Source organism: Photinus pyralis, unplaced genomic scaffold (genome assembly GCF_008802855.1).
Source record: "Photinus pyralis isolate 1611_PpyrPB1 unplaced genomic scaffold, Ppyr1.3 Ppyr1.4_LG2, whole genome shotgun sequence".
Lineage (NCBI taxonomy): Eukaryota > Metazoa > Arthropoda > Insecta > Coleoptera > Lampyridae > Photinus > Photinus pyralis.
The window spans coordinates 31,205,963-31,233,021 of NW_022170403.1; the positions used below are offsets into that span (position 1 = coordinate 31,205,963).

Genomic DNA, 27,059 nt, shown 5'->3' on the forward strand with positions numbered 1-27,059 from the left:
CGAGGAGTGCCGGGGAAGTGTGCAGTGTTTCATCATTATACTTTGGTTGATATGGTTCTTCCCAGGACAGACTGAATTATTGAGGCTAAAGGGTAAGTGTCCATTCCTTTTTATTGCCAGTGTTTATTGCTCAATTTCTTTAAGAAAACGGCCAAACAAACAAACGCTTGACTACTGTCCCAGTCAACATTTTCAATTGTTTTAAACGAAGTATACATATTTTAATATCATTTCTAATGTAAATCTTCTCTTTGTTACAGATTGCAGAAAGGCGGCCTCATAAGGTAGGATTTTTCCTTTTATGCATGGTGTATATTGCATGTCATTTTTTGTACGGGGGGCAAAAGTGAATAGTGAATATCAACCAGAAGGAAGACCAATAATTGTTCTGAGCATGAGTTTCGTGTGTATAGCTATGAAAATTGAAACAGTTTTCCCTGTCTGTCATCCTAGTGACGTACGATTGACTGCAATGATTCTTAGGATAGACTTTTTCGCAGCGTCCATCTGTTTCCTTCATATTGGCGCGAGTGTGACTGTGAATTCACAGCCATACCAGCTCTGTGATGCAAACAGATTTTCTCTGCGAATAAGCCTAAAGAATCATTGGTGCCGTTTTTTCCGTTCCCAAGCTGAGGGACTTTGAGGATTATTACATTTTCATTTATTATTGCGGTAAAGAAATAATTTCATCTCATAGTGTCCATTTGCGGAAAATTCTCCTTCTTTTCTTCTCAAAAGGATTCAATGCAGGAAACTTATTCTTCTATAAATAATGCCATGCGGCATTTTAACGGTAATTTATTGAATTGTAACAGATAGTGCGTATACCAGGTGAACAAGTTAGCAATGTCGTTAATTTTGGAGGTGGTAAAGAGAGTCAAAATAAGTACTTTTGCCTAATACACCATAGGTCGAAAGCGCTTCCCTAAGAAACTAGGTGTCTCGGTCATCTTCCCTTAAACTATAATGAGTTCTGATGGCGAAACATTTTAGGGAATGGGAATGGGGCATGGGCGCGGACATGAGAATCCTTACTCTATACGCTTTTTATTACTTGAGGGGTGTCGATAACTGTTTATCGGCATCAAGCATGGAAAATAAAGTAGCTGTAAGATCCTTTTTGTTTTTGGGCATCTGTTCTGGTATCTAGTTACAATTATTAAGTTGTATCTGTATCTTTACCTAGATCCAAGAATGAAAGTATCTATTACAACACTGATGAGATCTGATGGTTACACATTTAATTTTATTTCAGAAAGTGTAGTACGGGGTGGTCTAGGGGGTGGGGAATATCACCCAGTATACGGTGGTTCGTGGCACCTAATCTGTACATTGATACACTTGGTTATCATTATCACCATTTTAAGATAAAAGTAGTATGTGGGTTTTTTTCAAAGATAAAAACTTGTTAATTTACAATATAGGGTTAAACGATATAATGTATTTAAATATTTTGATATGTCACTTTACATTTACTTAACTGCTCTTAAGAATAGCTACTAATAAATATTTGAAAAACCATAAAGATTCATTATATTTGCGCATAAAACAAATTGTATATGCATTGTTGGGGATAAATGCTACCCAGTACCCAAGTATGTGTTCGCTTTTTATAAAATATGAGGGATAAAATTACAGATTTCAATAAACAAGTTCGAGGTTATACTGTCTGCTATGTTGTCAAACAAGTATTTTTATTCGCACATAATATGTATTTGCAAAACATTTTCCTTGTTAACACTTTAAATACACTCTCTAATCAACCTAAAAACGTATTCTAGAAATCTGAATTTTGTTGGTACTGTACCGTACGAATAGATACACAAAAACACTAGCAGTAGGTTTGATCATTTATAAAAAAAAGTAAACATCTGTTGCATCTATGTATTTGGTACCTACTCTTTCGTATTTTTTTATGTACTTTATATAAAAACAAATGAGAATTCATATATTCATTTCCGAGTAACAATTCTCATAGACTTAACTGTGATGATCCTACATTATTTTTTAATTGTAGAAGTGAAAGTATAATAAATGGTACTGATATGTACAGTAATGTCAAAAAATTAAAATGTTTTGAAAGGGACTTTTATATTTACAATTTTTCTACGCACAAAATTTAATTTTTTGGTTTAAAATTTGGATTGAGATGTCATGATTTTTAACTTGCACGAAAAAATTCTTTTAATACGAGACGCTTCCTAGAGGTAAATAGACAATTTCACAATTAAGGAAACAATATACAGAATGTCATCTTGACTTATCAATAATCATCCTAAATTCTTCTTTATTAATGCTTTCAATGGGTACATAAAAAAAAAGTTTGTAGTCTACACACCTAAAAACAGAAGAAATTCTAATTGCGTTACATATTGGACATCATCAAAAATTTACAATAAATGAACAATTATCTTATATATATATTTCATTGTTACATTTTTATTTGTATCTTGTATCTATTATTAATTATGCAGCAGTAACTACAATTTATTTGCCCGACAATAAATTCGTCACATTATCGACTTGTCATCTGTAATATTATTAAAGTGGTCTCATTCTGAAGTATTTATTAAATAAAAGAACTACAAAAATGTGGAGCGGAAATTAATATTCTTTTTATGTTATGTTATATATCATTATGACAGTTCGATAATGAATATCGCGTTCAATTCTTTATACATACTCGTACCTTTTAGTGAAGCGTTTGCGAGAATAAAAATTGAAAAATATTTTTGTTAGAACAATCGCATCCGCGTAAAAAAGGGGCAATTTTGCTGCAAACATGTATTTACAAAATGAAAAGACCATACCTTGTACTAGTCACTCAATTTGAGAGCTAGCACTGGTTCCTCCTGTGATGCTGTTATCTCAGATATTGTGAACACAGATGGACCTACCTTTCGTCGTCACATCTCCGTAAGTACTCTACTAAATTCCCTGTGTTTAAAATTTAGTCCTCAATCATCATCGTTACAAGTATTATTCTCGTCATACAAAGAAAATGGATCATTTAAAATGACTAAAATTATTTATTGAGCACCATTTAAAAATATATAAATTTCATTTAAATAGCTCCACACTAGTGGGTCCCCTGTGTTCACTACACAATCACAGCCTAGTTTCCGTTTTCAATACGGTCCGACATATTTGCAACACTAAAGTTCTTCTTCTTAAAACTACTAAATATTTATAAAATATAAATACCTACGAATTTCGTTATTCTTGCTCTTCGACAGTTTTACTTTCTTCTTGATCACCTTGAGGTTCTTCTGCAGTATCTTCTACCGTTTCGGTGGTGTCCTGCGGTTCATCGTGCAAAGGCGTCGAGCCTCCATCCGCAGCTGTGTATAACCCTTCACCTTGTTCGACATTATCGCACTCGTTTTCAACAGATTCGTTCACCTGTTCCGATTCGTGTTGTTCGACAGTTTCATTTTGTTCAAAAGATTCATCTACGGTGGAAGAGTTACTCCATCGCGATTGGCGATCACGACGATCACGGGCCGGTTCGTTTTCCTCTTCAAAAGCGCCGCCACCGCCGAACTCGTGTCTGAAGTGACGTCTATCATCTCGCCTTCTGTGTCGCTGATGGTGAGACGATTCGTCAAAGTGACCCGGCGGACCTCTAAAGTAATCTGGAGGTGCATCGAACCTTGGCTGGAAATTTGGACGAGGAGCGTCCTTCCAATGCGGTCCTTTAAAGTTAAATTAAAATTGTAAAGATTTTTTATTAATTGCAATAAAGAAATAAAGAAAACGTGTATACAGTGTGTCCCAGATCGCGTGGGATTACATGGGTAACTTTGTTATTATTAAAGATAGAGAATTGGTTAAAATTATTATTATTATTATTATTAAATGGGCAATGTTTTGCAGTTTTGAATGCTTATTTAAAATTCCCTTATGGAATTTCAAAATGTCGCATAGGTGCAACGTAAATTCAAAAAAACTAAAAGTGGTCATTTGCTTGAATGTCTTATATTATCGAAAGTATAAGAGATATAAAAAAAAGTTTTATATAAAAGTGACTGTCTTTGATACGCTTAATATTGATGTCAAAAAAAAATTTAAGATGGCCACTTTTGAGGAACATTTACCAACTTCCTAAAGTTAAATGGGCGCCATATTGGATTTTTAGATTACTTGATAGATTTTTTAATACTCTTTTCAACGAGCCATCATAACATAAGATTGAAAATAAGATACCAATTATATTAACGGTTTTTGATGACCAATTTTAGTTTTTTTGAATTTACGTCGAACCTATGCGACATTTTGAATTTCCATAAGGAAATTTTAAATAAGCATCCAAAACTGCAAAACATTGTCCATTTAACCAATTCTCTATCTTTAATAATAACAAAGTTACCCATGCAATCCCACGCGATCTGGGACACACTGTATATTAAATTAATAGTAGAACAAAATTACACAAATCCGATCATAGAAAGCACAAATAACAGAGATAATGAGATAAATGAAGGAGCAAGTTTAACGAGGAAAGTATAGAATAACCAATGATGTACCTTAATAGTGTCAATAAAATATATAGAAAGAAACAAAAAAGGACAAAAAAGAGGAGGGCAACTTACTAAAACTAGTAAAGTGCACTGTAACAAATAAACGTTTGCGCCGGGGGAGTAGGCAACATTGCTGTTGCATTCCTCTCTTCAAATCATTTCAGTAGCCATGCAGCAGAGGTCCAAACAGGAACGGTCGTTCGCAGTAAAAGCATTATATCAAAACGGTAGTTATGCAGCTGCACAATGCTGTTTCCAGACTCATTTCCAGATTCATGCCGTATTCAGTCCGTCAACAATAATGTTAATTATTTAAGTCAGAAAAAAGGCTCGTTATTAAATTTTTTACATTTTGATGTAGTAGGCGTTGACAAAATGTCAAAATAATTCATTCATTATTTTTGACAGACTGTATATTATTGCAATAATAAATAATACTAGGAAAGAAAAGGATATCAAAGCTAAACAGATAATAATCTATACAAAACTAAAAAAAAAAACAATAGGAATACAAGAGTACTTCAACACAACAGAAAAAGGTAATAGGAATTATTGAAGAAATATTTAAGCAGCACAACATGAACGAATTAACAAGAAAAATTGGTCGAGATAGATAACACACTATGAACGCCATAAGGCATAAAGAAAGAAAGGTTTTTTTAAAATTAAAATTGCATTACGGCAGTAGTTACATACCTGGAGGTCGAGTACCTCGACCGTGTTGACCACGAGGATGAAATTTTTGAGGACCTTGATGACGACCTCTAGGAAAGAATCCATCAGGTCCCGCTCCACGCATCGGTCTTGGTGGTCCCCAAAACTCGGGTCTATTCGGCCTAGGACCCGGCGGTCCCGGACCTAATATACCAGGTCCCATAACAGGAGCTGGGGGATTAAAACAAGGAGGGCCACGTAAGTGAGCCGGTGGTACAAACTCATCTCTCATTCCCATCGGTTCCTCCATGAAATCGTCCCGACACTCCCTTCTCATAAATCGGTCATCCTCGAACATTTCATCGTGATTTAAAAGCGGACGAGGTGGATCATCTCTGTTCATCAATGGTCGGTCGTCCCGATTGAATAATGGTCGTGGAGGTCCAATATCGTCACAATTAAAGTGTGGGTGAGGTGGGCCATTGTCATCTCTGTTCATAAACATTTGGGGATCTTCTTCCCAGTCGTCTTCCCGGTTATGACCGCGATTAAAGTCCTCACCGGCTCTAAATCTATCATGATCAGGTTGGTTTCTTTCGTTGTGTCTAAACATAGGTCTATCCATAAGAGGCGGAGGGCCATCTGCAGGGTGTTCAAATACAACATTCGGATTATCTGGATTTCTACCGGCGTGTCTATTAGGAAACGCACTTTGATGAGCCATTTCTCTCAAACGATCTGTCAAACTCTTTTCGTTCCTTTCTCTTCTATCGTCATGAAGTTCTCGATCGTTATGATCTCGATCGCCCCATCTATTGGGTCGCTCCCTCCTATTATCTCTCCTATCCCTATCGCGATTTCTATCAAGCCCGCCGTGCCTGTCTTCAAAGTCTCGCCGATCTCTGTCAAAACCTCTCATGCCACCGTGATCATACCCGTCATCCATATCATCGTCCAATCTATGCAAGTTTGGTCTAATGTTTGACATCGCATGTAATCTACTAACCGCAGCATTTAGATTTACTTCCATTTTATTTTGTCCTAATGAAGCTAATAATTGATCGCTTAATGGGGGAGGATGCTTGTCATTACGGTCCGCATCTTCCATTTCCACATCCATATTATTGTCATCGTGGTTCTGAAGAGGTGGGATACACATGGAGGATTGAGGCATTACACCGAAGGGCATTCCTAATAGTGAATCCGATGTGTTTGTTAAGCTGTCGACAGATGCTTTGTCAGTTGGCGGTAATGACAAGGGCGGCGGTAACAAGCCTGGGGGGCCTTGCGAAAATGTGCCCAATCCAAGTAATGGATTTGTCATCATCGCCCCAGGAGGCATATTTGGTGGTGGTACTCCGATTGGTACATTAGGTGGCATCATGCCTGGGGGTAAATTCATACTTAACAATCGATTATTCAATTGAAAGGGGTTAACTAATGGTAAAGGTAACGCTGGAGGAGGTTGTAAGAGGCCACCCGTTGGCATGGGCGGAGGTTGACTCGTATCAATCGCGCCTGTAGAACCCACCACTTTAGATATATCGGCACCGTCAGTTGCCTTGGTTGAAGCGGCCAAACCCTGAGTTTTAGTTTTCATCCATGCTGGCATTGTATCTTCATCAATCATACCCCCTTCTTCCAACAATTCGATGTCCATATCTTGCTTCAATTTAGACCACGGAATATACGAAACGCCTAAATCGACTTCCCAATAATCCTTCAGGTCTTTCCCTTTGACACCTTTTCCTGGTGCCCACGCAAGCTGTGTGAAAAATGTGGGCAGTGAAACAAACGAAACCAAATAGTTCACCTACCGTAATGGCTTTGCCTTGCATCTTGTGATTTTTCAATTTTTGTAGGCATCTAGCAGCATCTTGTCTTCGGTTCATAACTATAAAAGCACAACCTCTCGGTGGGATTAAATCGATGCTGACAACATCACCAAACTCCCCAAATGTATCTGACAACTCCTCTTGATGAACTAATTTCGATAAGTGTCCAACCCACAAAGTAGTGCTACACACTGCAATGTATAGTGTAGTAAATACACATTCTTAAATTGATACCAAAATCATACTACACTAGATAGCTAATGTAAGTCATTCATTTATTTTAAACTGATAAATGATGTAATGTCAAATGAAATCTGCAGAAATTCTTGTTTCTATTTCGACTGGGCTAAAATTTACAACTCAATTTCGAGGCACAGGTTAAGGTCTCTACCAGTGTCACATAATTTTTTTTAGGAACTATCAAAAAAATAAAATTTTTGAATGAACTTCACCAAATATCATATTTTTTTTAAATTTTAAATAAATCATACTTCTGAATAACCGAAACTACAAAATTAAGTCGGCAGTATTGCTAACTTTCTTAGTTGTAAAGTTAAACAGACGATTAAATTACCAAAATTGTATATTTTTGCTACTGAACCCAATTCTGCAATTAAAAAAACAAAACAACATCGCACTTTTCAGATAATAACAAACATGTTACTCTTTTATATGAAACACCCTGTATATTATTACATCATATGACACATTATTAAATTCTCTACAAAAATTCTTAATGCACCAAGATTTTTCAATTATTTTCATTTCTATCTTGTTATCCATAAAAATGATAAAATGACATTGTTGACATTAGTTCATTGCTCCTAAATTTATTCTTCAGTATAACTCAGTATTTCCCAAAGTATGTGATGGGTCACGAGCGAATGTGGAATGGACCCTAATTCATTTATTTTTCTTTTGAAGTCAACTTTGGAAACCACTGGTATAACTGATGCATGCGCCCCTTAAATCGTGGAAAACACAAACTTCGAATTAACTTTGTGTTACAATAATTTTCAATATTCTCTTTATTTTTAACGGGGTGTAACAGCAAGAAGTTCTCAAAATTTGAACGATCGAAGGATGCATATATCAATACTGGAAGATAAATTTAGTAGCAATGAACTAAAGTGAACAAACAATCTCACATTTTTATGGATAACTAGATCAAAATAAAAATAATTGAAAAATGAAACTATTTGAAGTAATTTGGCTATGATTCATTAAAAACTTTTGTAGATCATTTAATAAAGCGGCATGTGATGTAATAATATACAGGATGTTCCGTATAAAAGTCACATTTTTTATTATCTGAAAAATGTGGTGTTTTGGTTTTTTAATGGCAGATTTGGATTCAGTAGAAAAAATCCTACAATTTTGGACTTAATTTGAAACAGACTGCACATATCCAAATTTTGAAAAAACCGTTACCTTAAAAAATTGCCAACGTGCAATACAGATAGAAAAAATTGTATTTTTTAAAAGTTGTCAAAAAATGGTGATTGCAATATAGCCACATGGCTCGCGCTAGGAAGCTAAAAAAACTCAAAATTAGCGAAAATCGAGTGATGATGTCCATAAAGTTATCAATAATACAAAAATGTGTCAAATCCTCAAAAAATATCCCCGTCAAGTCTCCGCCCAAAGAAGTTATGACATGTTGTTTGGGTAAAAATTTAAAATTTGGACGTGAAGACTTTACAGGAAATAATTTTAACCTTTTACAGCTCTATATTTAACTTGAAAAGCATTTAAAAATTTGAGGAATTGAAGGGTGCACAAAAAGATCAGCTCATGAGGCTGAAACGCAATTCTAATTTTAAGCTTAGAAGGAACTCTTGCAATCTGTAATTTTAAAATATGAATCACAAAAACGGCGCAAGAAATAACTTACAGCAGAGAAGGGCATATTTTCAAGCTGAAACCATGACGGGCAAAATTTATATACCAAGATTGAAAAGTTGCACAAAAAAATGCAGTTTCAAATTGCTCTTCCTCTTCATTTGCACTTTCTGAAAAGGGTATGACAGGTGATGGAGAAGTTGTCTATCTAGTGTAGTATGGCTTTTGTTAATATGCAACTAACCGCTTAAATTTTCCTTTTTTGTCACGGGTAAGCCACGCTTACGCCTTTCCTTCTCCCTCTCTTTATCTTTCTCCTTTTCACGATCGCGCTCCCTGTCACGACTACGAGACCTTCTCCTTCTATCCCGTGATCGCGACCTACTTCTAGACCTTCGAGATCGTCTATCTCGATCACGATCTCTGTCTCGATCCCTACCTCTATCACGCGAACGGTCACGTGACCGCGACCTCCTTCTTCGATTGCTATATCGGTCCTCGTGCATGGACGGACTTCTAGAATCCGTCTGATCCAAATTTATTACCTGAAATGAAACGGTAGAATGCGCATTTACGAAAGCTGCGACATTTCACCTCCATGTCTGCACCGTCGTTTCCGCTCATGTACTGCGTGTCGGAATCTAAAGTGATTTCTTCAGGTGGCGCCGGAACTTCAAACGTCGGCTTATACATTGGTGGCGGTACGCTCATATCTTGCACGGCGGCCAAGTAATAATTCTGCAATACGGCGGGAGAGTTCGTTTGCGAGGATGGTTTAAAATCGCATTCCGCAGCAAATGGAAGATTCTAAAAGGCTCGTGTGACCTAACCTCAGTTATTTCATCACCATCTTACCGGCACTGTCTGTGCGAGGTGTTTATCAAATTCCTCCTCTTGCTGCTTCATTTCCTGGAGTTTCCTCAGTTTCTCAATGTCCATTTCTTGATGTTGTGACTGCGTAATGGATTGTTGTAAAGTTTGCAATTGACGCAGTACTTCGGGATTAGACAGTAAGCTAGGTCGAAACATAATAAATGAATCACGAAATTTTAACAGTTTCTTTTACCTTCCGACACTTTCGATCGCTGAATTGTTATTATTACTGTTGGCGGGTGGAGGTTTTGGTGAGGGATTAACGTGATCTTCTTCTTCGTCATCGTCGTAATCGAAATCGAGCAATTTACGATCGAAACGAACCGGCGGACCGGTTCCAGATTTTACACCCGACTCTCCATCTTGCCGCTGTAGCAACTTATGTATTTGTTGTAACTGAGCCATGGCATTGGGATCATTTAAGACATTCTGCAAAGAAAATTAACAGTCATTTAAAATGTAATTGCAAATGAGAAACAAGAATGACGTCGATACTGCACTTCATTTAAATTGTTTATTTAAGATGAATATAAAATTGCAAGGGTTGGAAGATCCAATTGGTGCTCTTTAGCTAATTCAAACTCGCAGGTATTTTACCTAGAAATATACTACATTCGAAATTAAACTCACACGCTCTAATTTTTGAGAATCAAGTAACAGAATCATTTTTGAGCAACTGTCCAAAATAATTTGTTCTTAGGGTCAGCGTTAGCTTTTTTTTTAAGAGACAATTGTGATCGATATTTATTTAATGGCATCCTTCTGACAATTGCAACTCATTTTTTCGATAAAAGATTCTTAAAACCCCTAAGCATTTAATATTGAATAAATTTAAATCATCAGTAACGGCCATGTTACAACTTAAGGTTTCTCTTGTCTTCAATTTTGAGTTTGTCATATCAAAATAGCTTCAATAATGACAAAGTTATTTGTTTTTTTTTCAAAATTGACGGTTTTCAGTTTCTTCTAAATGACCCCTAATTGGATCTGAACTTTCAAAAAAAATTGGTTTAACAACGCACAATGCTAACTTTTTTATTTATGAAGATAAATAAATGAAACTTTATATGTAAGCACTATAAATATAAATGAAACTAACAACGTTTTCAAAATTTGATTTTGCGCATTTAATTTCAATTGTTTTACCAATACAATGTCCGTTGCATATCTACCGGCGTCATACATACTTTCGTTTGAAACAAACTGTAGGTATAAGGTCATATGAATGGTCTCAATCCTGATTGAAATCAATTATTATAATCAATGTGATTTATAATCTTGGATTCAAGTTTAACAAGACTAAACCAGCCCCCAACATGGAACTTTTTTCAATTTCAATCGGTTTCCTGATCAATTGAGGTGGTCGAATATGTCAGAATACGGAATCCAAACATTAACGTAATTTCCAAACTGCATGTTACATTTTGGGCAGGACATTTCAAAGTACTTATTTAACACTAATTTCATTTGAAAAATGACTAAACGCCCAAGAAATGAGCTTGCCGTATTGTTTATGATTATGTGTATTTTGATTGAGAGTTATCAGTCATTTACTCACTCATTTCATTAAAAAATTTTGGAAACTGTATCGTGATGCCCAAGAAATAAGTTCTGTAGATTTTCAATGACCCACACGCATTTGGATCAAAACTTTGAAATTATTCATATAGGTATTTTGATATTAAGAGGTAAAATTTTGGAAATAAGGTTCTAATTCTAAATCATCGACATATAGAGATGGATTACACATGCCAATGCTAAAACGAGGATACTGCAGGTGAGAGTGAAGGAAAAGAGGCAAGCTCTCTTTTACAGTTACGCATCTTATTTTTCAATTAATTTGTATTTGTATGCCAACCGAAACACGATAGGGCTTGCCTCTTAGATTTCCCTTCTCTCTCATCTGCAGTGTCCGCACTTACCATTGGCATGCTCAGTCCATCTCTAAATATGGAACAATCATGTTTGAAATGCGCTTATGTAACGGTTTTCACTTGTGTAGTGTTTGTCGGGTCGGTTATACCAATCGGGCCAATCTTCTGCAGGCGGCCGATTGCGCCCAATTAATTGGGTATTAACCTCAAAATACTTTTCTGCATGTACAGGCCGTTCAATCCAAGTCATGTGTATACTGCATTCATTATAAGAAGGTAGTAGATGGCGCTGTGTTTGAAGATCGACACACACAAGAAAAATATAAAACGGCACAAAATTTGAAAAATATAAATATAAATTAAACGATATCACGCTTGGATCTTTAACATTGACAGCTAATGATAGTTCGACAGTTTAGTTCGTAATTGAAAAAGACAGAATTCGTTACTCGGTTTATTTTTCAGGGTAATACTGACTCGTGTTTTAACCAATCACAGTGAAGGACAAACTGTCCCAATGATTTCTACCGCTACCTTCTTAAATTGAATAGCGTATAGTTCGATATGGTTTTTTTAAATGTGACGCCTTTATGTTTCTATATTTTTGTTAACCCTTTTTTATATCTTATCGCTATTGTGGCGTTAACGGTTATCTGGATATTAATTTTGTTTTTTCACTACTAGCCTATGATGACATAACCTTTTTACCAACTGCACATTAGTGAGATATTGCATAGGGGTAAAAAAATGACCCCTCCTTCCCACTTTTTTTGGGAAAATATGAATTTTCAAGCACCAGGAATTCGAATCCAACAAAATATCGATGATGTCAAAATCAATAATTCCTTCATTTCCAGAGAAATTACATGCTTAAAACTGTCATTTTGAAAAGCTTCAAACAAAATGAATTTTTGAAAATATGTCAATGACAGAACAAAACACTGTCTGCTTGATTTGACATGTCAAATTAATAAGCACAAAATTCTGTCAAACAATTCACTTTCTTAACAACATAATTTGCAAGTAAAGTATGTCGTGACGTAATCTTGGTGCTCTAGCAATAATACTAGACTTCTCTACCTTGATATATAATGTACTATTTTTCACTACTAGTACTAGAAGTCCACTGAATTAACAGATTATATTATTAAGAAAGTGAACAGTTGGACAGAATTTTTTGTTTATTAACTTTACATCTCAATCAGGTAGGCCGTATTTTGTTCTGTCATTGAGATATTTTCAAAGAGTAATTTCGTTTAAATCTTTTCAAAAATGTGACAATTTTAAGTGTGTAAGTAATTACTCTGCAAATGAAGGGTGATGGCAATTCATTTTAGAGAACGTTTATTGAGCGACATTTCAGGTTGTGATCTCTAAATGTTATAGCGTGACAGTTCTCATTATTGACTATTAACTGTTAATAATAACCTCATTATTAAACACTTTCAAAAGCTGCCGAGAAAGCCTATTTTACAAGAGGGACAAGGTTAATAAGCATGTCATCATAGACTAGTAGTGAAAAAAAATTATTTCTACCTTTATCTTCAAAAATATCAGTGCAGTTGTTTTTGCATTTCAAAGAGAGCCAACTTAGTGTTCTTCATAATGATCACATTAAGGACCTTACACAGCACTTCACAAATATGACCAACTACAAATATGTAAAAGTCAATTTTGTCAAACAGAACCCATAAAAAAACAATACAATAAATAAATTTAAAAAAACACAATTAATATCCAACAAAACAAAGATTTCTCTTATTAAGCGGTATCAAATAATACAAAAAAATATATAGGGCATCACATTTAAAAAAAACCATGTAGACATACACATGACTTGTATTAAACATCCTATATGCCTCAATATACACGGTGTCCATTTTTCGAGTGCCACTATGGGGATCTCGCTTATCTTAAGAGATAGACACTTGGTTAAATGAGGGCAAAGTTGCGAATTTTCGTGTTGAATAATAATCTGAAAAAAAATTTAAAATATCTTCAATAGTTTTGAAAATATCGAAAAAAAAGAAAATTTCTGATTTTCGTTTTTAATTTTTTCATAGTAAACTAATCGTTCTAGAAATTTCTAATTAACACATTATTCAGACACTTTTTAATGGAGATTTCGAATATGGCATCCCGTTTTCAATAACTTTTAAGCTGACGGAGAAACAGGTGGCAACTTTAATTTTTCTTATGGGCGCCGTTTTGGATTTTGACATTTTGAGATTACGTCTTTTTTTCTCTTTACAACGATATATCACACATGGTGGTTCAGTAACACATTTTTCCTAAATTACAATTTTAATTTTCTGGGAAGAGTGCTTTGGAAAAACAAAATGTTCTTTTGTTGTGAACAAAAGGTCGACTTATTTCAAGTAGTGTAATTTACGTTTGTGCTAGATTTATTGCGAAAATATTATTTATTCTTAAGTATTTTGTTCTAATTTGAATTATAATTTTCTTGCAAAACGAAGGTTCAATTATATTCAGATGAAAATCTCAACTCGACTAGTTCCCTGCTAACGCTCTAACCAGACAGATGGATCAAACTGTCATACTTTTGTTCACGATAAAAGAACGTTTTGTTTTTCCAAAGCACTCTTCCCGAAAAATTAAAAAGTGTCTGAATAATGTTTTTTTGCGATATTTTCAAAACTACTAAAGATATTTTTAATTTCTTTTCAGATTATTATTCAGCACGAAAATTCGCAACTTTGCCCCCATTTAACCAACTCTCTATCTCTTCAGGTAAGCGAGATCCCCATAGTGGCACTCGAAAAATGGACACCATGGCTTTTTTACTACAAAACTTTTGCTTAAATTTTAACCATTTGGCGGCTATCAACCTCGTACAGAAGCTCGACTCGCCTTGCTTAAAGCAATTTAGCTGTTAATTGTCCTTATGTGGATTTGGTTTAACTGTAAGCATTACTGAACCTGAACCCTTAACATAACTATTAATCTTGCATCTTTATCCTTTTCGGAATCAAAGGTTCAAATCATGACATTTGTATTTCCCTAGCGAATTTGTCGTTGTTATTTTACAGCAACAAATTTCTATGTGCCTTTTTCTTGTACCGAATAATCCTTTTTTTTTTGTATGGGTATAGGTAGCTTTATGTCAAACTGGATCCACCCACTTTTTACTTTTTTTTCCTATTACTGCAGTTCTTCATGAGCGACAATTTGAATATGATAACAAATTAGCATTAATTTACTGTGGTTGATAGGGCCAACTCATTTGGCCAAACCTAAAATACACGAATCTTTGTATTACTCAAAGATACGAAGATGAATGCTTTTTGTACACGAAATTCCACTATTCATATTGCATTTCCATGTCATTTATAAGAGTGGCATTCCCTAATGCAATGTGTCCTGGAAATGAAGTGCAGTACAACTATTTAACATCCACTCTCAGGGGGGCCGTTTCAGCTTTAATACCGGATTATTAGAAATTCCAGTGGAATGTGCATCCGCTGTATGGGCTGCCTGAGAAGAACTCTTTGTAGGTGACGTCTTCATGGCAGGGGAACCTAATATGAATCACTAATTAAGACCAGTACCTACACATACACAGTGTGCCAATTTTGAACTAAACTCTAACACAACGCGACTTACCTGTTATTTGCGTTACACACACATTTTCATTGCAAGACCTACAACTTGTTAACAATGGCACACTGTGTATTTCGACTACACAAATAATAAAACAAGCTATGAAACTAACCTTTAACGCCTGTTGCATTTTGAACCGCAACACCATTGCTCTGTCCACCGGCAACCTGTTCTTTATAGAACGGATGATTAGGGTCGGCCAAGTCAAAGAGAGGCTGAATAACATCGGGTTGAAACACTTGATTCTTCTGCCACAAATTCAATACTCGTATCACTTTACTCTACAAATCAAAGTTGAAAATTTAAAGCAAATCGCTCACGAAAAAAATCATTACCTTATCTTCTGCGGGACACTTAAATAAATTAACAAACGTTTGCTGCATATTTTTGGCAAACCTAGGCGCAAAAACGTCACGTTCTGCGCCAAATTGATGGCGAGACTGCCGAACGATCGAATCAATCACGTATAGACCAGGTACTTTATATTCGGGTTTACATTTCAATATAAACTTTTCCACGCTCTGCACTACGTGCTTGTAAAATTTGATCGCTTTGATTGCTCCTCTCGTTATACTTGTCATTTTTGCTTTGGATATTGGAGGTTTGACCTCATAGAGCCCGGAAAGCTACAAATCACTCATTAATAAATATCTACAAATAGAGCGACGTAAATGTATCTACCTCAGAGTTAAATGATTTAACAGCATCCATTTTTAAAGTGGATTAATTTCTAAAATTAAATACGCCTTTATCTTAAGAATTTAATGGTAATTTTTCAACTTTGCTTTTATAAGCGAGTTGCACGCCATTTTAATTCACGCTACCATCATTACAGGTGCGGTGAAAAGTGAACTACTCGGCCATTTGGAACTATTGATCACAAAGTAGGTCTTATCAACTGGCTATTACACATGGAACGTTGGGTCTACTATTCATGTCTTTTGTTCCTTTTGTTGTTACCTTTCTTCTAGATATTCCCAAAAGCTCAAAACGTGCCAAAAAGTATCCAATTTTCATTCTATTTGAATCTATTCAAATCTCGGTCGTGTTGATATTTACAAAGCGAGTCTTCTAAATCGCATCCGGCCCTCGAAATCGGGTATACGCGACGCGACGCATTTCATATTCCTTCCATAGACGGATAGACCGCTTCAGAAGAAGAAATATGGAAGGTTGTGATTTACGACTAAATTTAAAGAACCGTTTGCACAGTGGTATGCTATTCCCTTGCCTATCACCCCTTATCCCCCATAACAAACAAACATACACGCTGCAGCTGCGCATATAAAATAGCCGGTTCGATTATGCCCCTTTATGAATTCTTAATTTTGTTTTCTTAAGCTCCAATTTTTCATTGTTTACTTGCTGGACTAAACTCATGAAAAGTTTGTCGACCTTCTGAAGGACGCCTAATTTTATGCAACAAAAATATCTTCTTAAAACAAATGAAGATCTGGCTGCCATATTAATTAATTGGAATATTATTGCTTTGGCTTCCGTATTTTTATTTTTGTTCCTGTGCCATGTATTCAACTGAAAAAAGTTCATCTTGTCTACTGATACAATGCCGGTACCAGTTTAAGGAGCGTAAGACTTATTTTCTGTGTTGATCACTTTAAAAGTTTAAATGCGATGCTCATAAGACACCGTAGACAACCCTGATCAGTTAGTAAATCCAGTTATGTCTACTTCTAAATGGCTGTTTGCACCGAAAAATTTAAGCGGAGCTTAGCTTAATATTCATGACAACCATTGTCTCAATAATCGTTGCCAAGGATTTTAAGCTACACTTAAGCTAAGCTCCGCTTAAATTTGTCGGTGTAAACGGCCATAAATCAATGACACTGTGTATAAACACCGTATTAAAACCTGCGACCTCTATCGCAAAATAAGTAACCGCGTTTTCAATAGTACACTAAAATGCGCAGTCTCCCATCGCCAATACCTTGCACAATCAATATTTTAAAAATTAGATGCATTTTCACACGTTTGTAAAATATGATTTTTCGCAAACTGTGCCGCCACACAATTACTTTCAGTAGAAGATCCATCCTCATTGTCACTTTCTTTATTTTTCCATTAATTTATACCTTGTTTAGACAAACAAAAAGTGATACTTTAATACAAAAAGAAAAACCGCCACTATCACTTTTATTTGAAACTACCACATCAAATGCCGTGCTTAGTAAAAGTGAGTTGCATATAAAGCTATTACGAGCAAAAGTTGAACGTCTTGCATCAAAAGTAAAATCGAGAGCAATTGTTTTCAACAACAAAGCATTGAATCCAAACTATAATACACACATCTTTTATTATGGTTGGTATGGTAACACACCAGTGGACGGATATTACAAGCATTGGAATCACACTTACCTACCTCAGTGGGAGCAAGATGGGAAGATATACCCCAAAGGGTCACACTCTCCTATACTTGATATTGGTTCAAATTTTTATCCTTCCCTCGGTTGTTACAGTTCACAGGACCCGAAAGTGATCGAAATGCATATGAAGCAGTTACGTGAAGCTGGTGTAGGTGTGATTGTAATATCGTGGACACCGCCAAATTACACCGACTCACCGTCGACCATATTACCACTCTTGTTTCAATATGCAAAATTATACGAAATAAAAATAGCTCTCCACATCGAGCCTTACTTTAATCGAAATCCTATCAACTTAATACACCACCTTCACCCATTTCTTAGTCAATATGGTAATAACGTGGCTTTGTATAGAATGAAAAAGGGTAACAGACATTTACCCGTGTTTTATATATACGACTCTTATTTAACACCCGCAATATCTTGGATGGAAATATTAACTCCAGAAGGAGCATTTAGCGTGCGAGGTGGGAGAATGGATGCAATATTTCTAGGATTATTAGTCGATATACAACATCGTTACCACATCAAAAAATCACATTTCGATGGGTTTTACACGTACTTCGCGGCGAACAGTTTTAGTTACGGAAGCACGTGGAAAAATTGGAAAACCCTCGCCAAATTTGCCAAGCAAAACGAATTGATTTTCATCCCCTCGGTTGGACCCGGCTACGAAGATACGCAAGTGAGACCGTGGAACACGAAGAATATAAGACAACGGAGGCAAGGACAATACTACGATGTCGCTTGGAGGAGTGCCATCAATAGCAATGTAAAATACATTTCAATTACGAGCTTTAATGAATGGCACGAAGGTACACAGATTGAGCCCGCAATTCCTATGAAAACATCTAGATTTACTTATTTAGACTATGAACCGATGGGTTCGTATTTTTATTTAAATTTAACTAAGTGGTGGAACGAACAATTTACTAAAACTCTGCTAAAGTACTAGCAATAAAAATGTATTTATAAATGCATTTGTGATTAGTTTGCTATGAATTTTTATAGTTTTCTGGGAGAGCCTTCTGCAATTTCGTGCAAATATTTAAAAATTTACTAATTCTCCTTTAATATTGGAAGTTGTATGATTTTTTTCAGTTAAATATGTCCTCTTATTTCACATTTATGTTCATCTTTTCGAATTGTTTTACAATGTGCATTCTGACGGATTATTCGCTACGTGTATACCGAATACCATTTGAGTCAATAATACTTTAGCTGACAACCCATCATCCTCAAACAGATTTCCGAAATGATTTCAAAGGTTTTGAGGTTGCTAGACTTTGCAAAAAAGATTCTAGCAAAATTTCTAAGAACCCTTAAACTACTACTCAAACATTTAAAGTTCCTAAAAAATTTTTTGCAGGGAATATTTCAACATAGCTAGAGATATCTATGACTGACGAGACTCCAAAAATAAGAAGTTTTCAGAGATTTCTTGAAGCAGATTCCAAGATCGATTTCTATAAGATTCCCAAGATATTTTTTAAGAAGATTAAAAAGACAGATAACCTTTGGGTTTTTGCAAATAGTTTAAAAAGGGTTCTTCATCAAATACTTGACATTTCAGAACTTCACCTAAAAAACGTCACTTTTCAAAGGAAATATAGAATCTTTATTTTCATGTAATTGTATAAGTTCTACTAAACATAATATCTCCCATACACCTTCATTAAGAAATTATGTTCAATAAATTATTATACATTAATGACATGTTACAAAGAAAAACAGGAAAGTGCATAGTATTACTTTACCAGCAAAAATCCGTGAACATTAGCAATAAATTTATCAAAATTATCTCTAAATTTCAACTTTGGTTGTCTTTCGCAATTTAATTGAATATTACTTGTTAATTGAGTAAATGCGGTGGCTAATCGATCAGCTACTAACGGATCAGTTTGTGTATTAATTAAACCTTCTACTAACGCCTGATATTGATCGCTGTAACAGCAAATGAGAGTATAAATACAAACGCTGGAACACGTAAGCATATCGGAACTAATTTCGTGAGACAAAGTTAGATTCATTAATAATTTCAAAAATGGCATGAGCGCTTGGTAGACCTTCGAATTTTGCAACGAATTCCTGTAGATATGAGTTCCTAGCGTTTGAATGAAGTCTAAACAAGCTTGTAAAATATCGGTCCCAAATCCTGTGGTTAGTCCAAGTTTGATTGATTCTAAAAGTTGCGTTAACATATGGTCGTCTAAATTTGATATTTTATCAGGATAAAGATCGTTGATTAGAACAATTAATTTAAAATACTGCGAGCACAAAGCGGGATACATAAGCAGTTCGACTTTTATTAAAGGCAAAATGAATTTCAGTCCGAATAGAGATACGTCGGCTGCCGTGATTTTTACTGCCTGATTGGGACTTTGTGGGCACAAATCTAAACACTCCTTCGATAAAACCAAAGTCAATAATTCTAAAACTAAAATCAAGTCTTGAAAACTGTTTTCCTCGGAGGCCTCCGCGGTTAATCGACATAAATTACATCTGGCGTAAGCAACAACAGTTGCCATAGAGACCTCATACAGGCTCTCGCTATCTAAATAATTTAAGTAACACAAACTGTGACGAGCACACTGTCCGAATAACTCTAAAATTAATTGCACAATAACTTGATAATCTCTGTACAGACTAAGAATGGAGGGAAGCTCTGATAAAACTGGTATTACGTATTCGAAGATCGTTTGAGCAGTTGACATTTGGACGCCTTTCGCAATTCCGATAAAACACTCGAGAATGTCGATGATTTCGGTTTTAATGTGTTCTTCCTGGTAGATCCGGTTAAAGTTCTCCTGACATAAAACTTCTTTAAATCTTAACTGAATGGGCTTTAGTATTCGTTGGTAATATTCATTTAAGGCCTCAATATCGGCTAACGATGATCCCGCCAAGACGAAACTTTTGTAAAGTCCTCTTCGGATGTTCGGTGGAAGACTTCCCGCTTTCAGCTGCCTTTGTAAATTCACTAAATTCCATAGACCTTCTGTTTTTACAAAATACATGGATCTAAAAACAATTTAATATTAGTCGTCAACAGTCTGGCGGAATAGAATAGTGGGACAACCTTCATGCATTTAAACTCAGAAATGCAGATATTCGCGCGTGTTATTATTATTATTATTATTATTATTATTATTTATTAAAATCTATACAATTATCAATTGGGACAGGAGTTTCTGCGCTAGTTTCCCCACTCAAACGCTTAAACCACCTGACCACCATGATGATTTTCACACAATGACCATGAAAGATTCTTAGATTGTGGGGTATGGACCCCCCTGATACTGCACTGCGTTTAGAACCCTCACCATTTTCAAAATAATGTTGGGAAACTAAAATTTCCTGTTTTGATCTGACCTCCTCCATTAAAACGTATTAGTATTCCATGATATTAGTCAGCGAAGGTCTACGAAATTTTCGTTTCCAAGGGGTTCTACTCGCTCGAAATCTTCTGTAGTACAATCCCCCCCCCAGAAGCTCCTTGCTTCCAGACCCCCACATTCCGATTTCTACAGTTCCTGACCACTTTCAAAATAATTGTCAAGAAAAGATTATCAAATCCGTTTACTGAAAAGGGTACAAAATACAAAAAAAATAAGTATATCTGTATTACTAAGTACCTATAATTATGTACCTAGAACTTTTCTTTTCTACTACGCGAAGTATCAGACCCATGTACAAAAAATTGAAGAAAAATATGGTTCAACTCTCAAAACTTAAAAATATTTAATCTCAGAATTAATTGCAACTCTTTCCTTTGTACAGGGTGGCCAAATAAGAATGCGAGGTACTGTATCTGGGAACCTGTCCATTGTAGAGACTTGCGGTAAAAAAATTTATTACTAAAATGGCCACGAGAAAAACCTGGAAAATATTTTTAAGTTTCTGCAATGGCCGCTAGGGGGCGTAACTGCAATCTGGTATCTAAAAAAGTGATTTTTCTGTGAATTCCGCTATATTAACCTAACAAAAAAATGTCCGGTCTTTGAAGTTGACGATAATCTGAACCTTTTTTGTTTGAAAATTTTTCCTGTATCTCTAAAAATGAAGTGGTGGGGGGTAGTTCAGAACAGCTTTGGTTCTTCCTTAACGCCCTGAGATTATGCTGCATATATACTGCATAATAAAGCATATTTATTATTCAAAGGTTTCCGTAAAGAACACCCTGTATCTTCGAAACGGCTGAGCCGATTTAAACAAACTCAGGTTAGTTCAAAAGAGCTATTCTTTAGCTACAAATATTATACTATTTGAAGTTTTGTTAGTTTCACATATCACCGCTTGAGGGCTTTTTTCGACATTCTGACAGAAATGGTTAGTTTTCTCAAAAAAATTAAATGCATTGGTTGGATTTTTTTTTCATGAAAAAGTAGCTAAATGATGCCTAAACAAACTCGCGAAAACAGCATCTCGATATCTTGAAATATATATAGTACAGTGTGTAAAGCGATGGGGTATACAAGAGGGAATTTTTTTTAAATATTGATTTACGAAAAAAATTTATTTTTCATAATATGTTTCGCTTGCTTTAAAAGTACCAATAACGGTTCGATTGATTGTGGTTTGATAGCAATACTCTATCTTAATTATAATGTAGAATGATAACGTTCAATAAAAAAAATTAATTTTATTATTTTTGCAGATTTCTATAAATAAATTTTAAATGATCGAAACGTTATTGGCACTTTCAAAGCAAGCAAAAAATATCATGAAGAATAAATTTTTTTCATTAATCAATATCTAAAAAAAAATTCCCTCTTGTATACCCCATCACTTTACACACTGTATATATATTGTCGAAATTTTTATTTAGTCCATAACTTTTGATTGAGGGGTCTGATCGAAAAAGTTCGAATCGTTTTGGATTCTACGCACCAAAATTAGTGAGAAAAAGTGTTTTCCCGAGAAATGTTGAAGCAGTCGATTTTTGGTAAAAAAAGGAAGGTAATACACTGCCTTTTTTTGAGGCCGGAAAAAAAAATTGTCTGAGATCGACCGGGAAAAAACATTTTCTTATAGAGCTTGGTCCGTAGAATCCATAATTTCAAACAGTTCCAAGATTGGACTACTAGATCAAAAGTTACAGCCCTTTGAACTTTTTATTTTATTTTGGGCATGTACGGCGGCATTAAAAGCTTTATTTTTTAAATCGATCCACTTTAGGGCCACAAATTATATAATAAAAATAATTCCGGAAAAATTAGCGTACAAAAATAAAATTTTGAGGGTATAACATTTTCTTTGGCCTAAATTTTAGGTTATGAACAAGATATCGAGATGCGGTTTTCGCGAGTTTGTTTAAGCATCATTTAGCTACTTTTTTATGAAAAAAATATCGAATCAGTGCATTTAATTTTTTTGAGAAAATTAACCATTTCTGTCAGAATGTCGAAAAAAGCCCTCAAGCGACTATATGCGAAACTAACAAAACTTCAAATATTATAATATTTGTAGCCGAAGAATAACTCTTTTCAATTAACTTGAGTTTGTTAAAATCGGCTCAGTCGTTTCGAAGATACATGGTGTTCTTTACGGAAACCTTTGAATACACCCCACCACTTCATTTTTAGAGATACAGGAAAAATTGTCAAACAAAAAAGGTTCAGATTATCATCAACTTCAAATACCGAACATTTTTTGTTAGGTTAATATAGCGGAATTCACAGAAAACTCACTTTTTTCGATACCAGATTGCAGTTACGCCCCCTAGCGGCCATTCCAAAAACTTGAAAATATGTTCCAGGTTTTTCTCGTGGCCGTTTTAGTAATAGATTTTTTTACCGCAAGCCTCTACGATGGACAGGTTCCCAGATACAGTACCTCGCATTCTTATTTGGCCACCCTGTACAGGGTGTAAATCGAAAAGTGGAACATAGGCGTTTAACATGTGAAATTACTTTTTCTTTGCGCAAACGTTTCTTAAGTATTTTACGCAAAAATACTTCAAATAAAAGTTATAGAGATATAAATTCGGCATCTAAATCATGTGAAACGATTATTCTACCTCTTTTTGTACGCGAAAAAGTTAATTATAAAGATTTTAGTCTAAGTAGCCATGGACTTTGATAAAAGAAAAACATAGTCCATGGCTACTTAGACTACAAACTCGTGAAAACAGAATCTATATAATTAATTTTTGAGTAAAATAATTAGGAAACGTTTGCGCAAAGAAAAAGTAATTTCCCATGTTAAACGCCTATGTTTCATTTTTCGATTTACACCCTGTACATGTTTTCTGAAATCAATAATTAAGAAACCAAATAAAATAACAAACGGTTGATCTACTTTTGCAAGCGTTGTTTCCGAAACACCTGTCCCTCTAATTCGTCTAGTTTCCGCGACCCCTTACACATTTCTCGGTTCTCTGTAAGATTGTCTCACTATCTTATTATTTACACTATGTCAACATTTCTAAATTTATAGTTAAAAGTATATTGAAAAATAAATAATACAAACTTTTGCTTAAGGGCGACAATATCGGTAAATAAATCGACTGTGTCCTGCAATAAAATAGGTTCGGATGTAAACTGGCAAATATTTGTCTGAATTTTTCCCAAAACGAAATTAATAACAAAAATTGCACCGTCTGTATCTCGTCCTAAGGCACCAATTAATGTTGGGCTTATCTACAACATAAGCTGTTAAAAAATACAAAAAATTATGCACAAATTCAAACCTCTTGATAAAAATTTTCTGTAGGCAACAGATATGAAACACACCATCTTTTGAGAAACCACATAAGCGTGCACCCAACCTCGGGACTCATGAAGTGGCCCAGTTTAACCTGTCCCGCCGATGATTCGAGCACACACAACTTTAAAACGTCACTAAAAATCCTTATAGCGTGGTCGCATTGATTGATACCTTCAACTTCAAAAGCAACTTCCCCAACACTGGCCAAAACCTTTAATGTGGCTTCGAGAGTTGATTCATTCTTATCGTGGTGACCGATCGAATATTGCATTATTTCCGAAGGAATCATAGGCGTTTCGCCATCGCTGTCCATACACAAAATATGACCAGCTATTAGAATAATCCAATGAATATCTTCAAATAAATTATCTAACGCTTTAGAATCGTTTAAGGTCATCGTGTAGGTTTGCATAGCCTGTAAGTGTGACTTAAGCTTATTACCCCTATCTTCCAACAACCTACAAAAGAGCATTTTTCTAACACAGTGCCTCTCGATGTGAGCGGAAGGATTTGTCAAGAAAATAATCAAAGAAACTTTCCACTAAAAAAATTGAAAAGGTTTGATTAAAATTATAATGCCCGAATTACCTGAACAAAATCGGTAAACAATGCAAGGGCACCATTCGTCCAAACATTCCGATTATTTGCAATTGATCTTTAAACTTAATTCGATCGTTATCTTCGTTGTCCTCTATTTCTTCGTTATCTTTCTCTTGCATTCGAGAACCTTCGGGTGGTGCTAAATGGCATTGCAGATACGAATTGAAAATTCTCGTCGCCGATTGATAAATGTTATCATTCCCATTGGAATAATCCTGAAATACGCTTGTCCATGCTTCCAACATGTTGTCAAATGCTTCCACGTAGTACTTGTCATCAGCCGATTGCTAAACAAGATAATTTTCTATTACAATCACAATTACAATTGTCGTCAAATCAAATATCTTAGTACAGTTTTTGATCACAAACTGTTTTATGGGATCAGCACTAGTTATAAATTGAATAGTATCGCCACAAAGTTATAAATGTATAAAATGTAAGACGTTTACTTTAAATACTTCTTAATATCATTAGGAACTGCACATACATATAATATTCCGGGCCAATAATACTTACAGCTTCTTCTAGTTTAGCTCCTTCGGCAAAGCAACAAGTAATCTGGGTAATGTCATTCAAATATAAATCTTGTAGCGTTTGGGGTAGTTTCGATAAATCCTTACCGAAAAATAACTGTATTTTTTTAACAATATTTGAAATACCCAAAACCTCCTTCTCCTTAAAATTTGCGCTAAAAGTATTATCATGAAAAAAATCGTAAATCCGGCCTCCTAAATTAATACTTTATCATCCGTAAAATTTTTTGAAAATTATCTAAATACAAACTTAGATATTGTAAACGAGCGTCGTCATTGGTTAAAACTCCCCCATTTAAAGATGCCAGTTGCACTAAACATATGAGAGTGTGATGCAAAAGAACTTCGTAATCTCGTACTTTCCAATAAATTTCGAACATAAGTGGAAGAAGTTGAGGTGCTAACATCACCTCTTTCCAACCGATGCCTAAACGAAGTGAAGGTGACTGATCGGACTCGTAAACGGATTCGTAGACGCCTATTAAACGTCTGGGTAGTAAACTACATTAAGAAAACTTAGTGCGAGAATAAGAATAGTAGAGTTTGCGGTAAAAGGATATGCATTGGCGATATGAAACCCCAAGTTAACGCTGCGGCCGTTATTAAAAGTAGATGCTCCATTAATTTAATTGAATTCTCGTCAAACGCTTCATTTTTTATTATTTCCGACAATAACTGGACGCAAAATTTAAAAATCTTCCTCAAATCTGTAACTTCAAATTGTTTTTTTGCTTTAAAGTGAACCTCCCACGGTAAACCGACGTCGGTTGACTTAATGGTGCTCGCATATTCTTGCATAATGTTCATGATTAAGTTGCAGCCCATTATTTTCTAAAATTGTAAAGGTCGTAACAAGAAAGCAAAAAGCTAAACTACCTTAGCGTGATCTCCACTTATGATCAGATTTTCAATATCGGTCAGTATAGCAGTGCGTTCTTGTCCGAAATCCTCCACACTACCTCGCTTCACCATGATCGCGATGACTTGTAAAAGTCTCTCTTGCACATAGAAAGGTAAATTGACACGATGTGAAACGTACTGAATTAAGTATTGACGTAAAGAGATTGTATCAGATTCTCGAAGAAACACCCATTCTCGTATAAGTGCACTTTTAAGGATTTCTGCCGCTTCGAACAGTACATAATCAACTTGAGAATGTTCGAGTATTTGTCGGCAAATGTCATAAGGTAGTTTCGTTTTACGAAATGTTAAGAAAACATTTTCAGCGGAACGTCTTTGTTCAGCAGTGATGATGTTCGGTGGTGCCTAAGTGACAATACAATTAAACTGAGTAAATAAAAAGATATTATAAAGCATACCATTATTACACTCGCGGCAGCTTCTAACTGCCGTATTATGTCCATATTCATCACTTTTTTTTATTCCAAATATAAATAATAGAAGCATTAAATTTGTTGTAGGTTAGAAATTATATTGTTATGACGGGAGAAATGACACATTTGAGCTGCATTCAAACAAGGTTTGTGTGATACTCAATAGGTGGCGGGGCACACACTAAAGTCAACTGTACACCAACAATATATGAAAAAAAGACGGGACCCCTAACATCATTATGATTGAAAAAATGAAAACTATTTCCAGTTGTATTACGCAA

The 27,059-nt window shown here is 35.2% G+C and overlaps 3 protein-coding genes across 3 annotated transcripts; 1 reads left to right on the top strand and 2 right to left on the bottom strand.

Annotated features, from left to right (window-relative positions):
• Window positions 1–3,009: 3,009 nt before the first annotated feature.
• On the bottom strand, window positions 3,010–16,079 carry LOC116163683 (SR-related and CTD-associated factor 4). The gene is made up of 11 exons (XM_031477753.1): window positions 15,904–16,079; window positions 15,558–15,848; window positions 15,335–15,503; window positions 15,049–15,140; window positions 9,921–10,156; window positions 9,710–9,869; window positions 9,449–9,661; window positions 9,099–9,399; window positions 6,995–7,203; window positions 5,220–6,942; window positions 3,010–3,698 (listed from the first exon to the last, which is right to left on the bottom strand). Exons 1-11 carry the CDS (start codon window positions 15,931–15,933, stop codon window positions 3,220–3,222), a joined length of 3,903 nt encoding a protein of 1,300 aa, XP_031333613.1. The 5' UTR covers window positions 15,934–16,079; the 3' UTR covers window positions 3,010–3,219.
• A 1,128-nt stretch (window positions 16,080–17,207) lies between these two features.
• Window positions 17,208–18,606, top strand: LOC116163693 (glycoprotein endo-alpha-1,2-mannosidase). Its single transcript, XM_031477783.1, has one exon. The coding sequence runs from the start codon at window positions 17,221–17,223 to the stop codon at window positions 18,556–18,558; it is 1,338 nt and encodes a 445-aa protein (XP_031333643.1). The 5' UTR covers window positions 17,208–17,220; the 3' UTR covers window positions 18,559–18,606.
• Window positions 18,607–19,221: 615 nt separating this feature from the next.
• LOC116163684 (exportin-4-like) lies at window positions 19,222–26,920 on the bottom strand. The gene is made up of 9 exons (XM_031477754.1): window positions 26,764–26,920; window positions 26,321–26,710; window positions 26,005–26,275; window positions 25,652–25,940; window positions 25,428–25,599; window positions 24,900–25,198; window positions 24,295–24,769; window positions 24,075–24,244; window positions 19,222–20,624 (listed from the first exon to the last, which is right to left on the bottom strand). The coding sequence occupies exons 1-9, from the start codon at window positions 26,812–26,814 to the stop codon at window positions 19,352–19,354; spliced, it is 3,390 nt and encodes a 1,129-aa protein (XP_031333614.1). The 5' UTR covers window positions 26,815–26,920; the 3' UTR covers window positions 19,222–19,351.
• Between the last annotated feature and the right edge of the window lie 139 nt (window positions 26,921–27,059).

Coding starts and splice junctions, on each gene's coding strand:
- LOC116163693 (XM_031477783.1), top strand. CDS start 17,221: ATGATTTTTCGCAAACTGTGCCGCCACACAATTACTTTCAGTAGAAGA.
- LOC116163684 (XM_031477754.1), bottom strand. CDS start 26,814: ATGAATATGGACATAATACGGCAGTTAGAAGCTGCCGCGAGTGTAATA. Junction 26,276..26,320: donor TAAGTGGAGATCACGCTAAG/GTAGTTTAGCTT, acceptor TTACAATTTTAG/AAAATAATGGGCTGCAACTT. Junction 25,600..25,651: donor AAAATTTTACGGATGATAAA/GTATTAATTTAG, acceptor TAATACTTTTAG/CGCAAATTTTAAGGAGAAGG.
- LOC116163683 (XM_031477753.1), bottom strand. CDS start 15,933: ATGGATGCTGTTAAATCATTTAACTCTGAG. Junction 9,662..9,709: donor ACCTCGCACAGACAGTGCCG/GTAAGATGGTGA, acceptor CGAGCCTTTTAG/AATCTTCCATTTGCTGCGGA. Junction 6,943..6,994: donor TGCAAGGCAAAGCCATTACG/GTAGGTGAACTA, acceptor TTTTTCACACAG/CTTGCGTGGGCACCAGGAAA.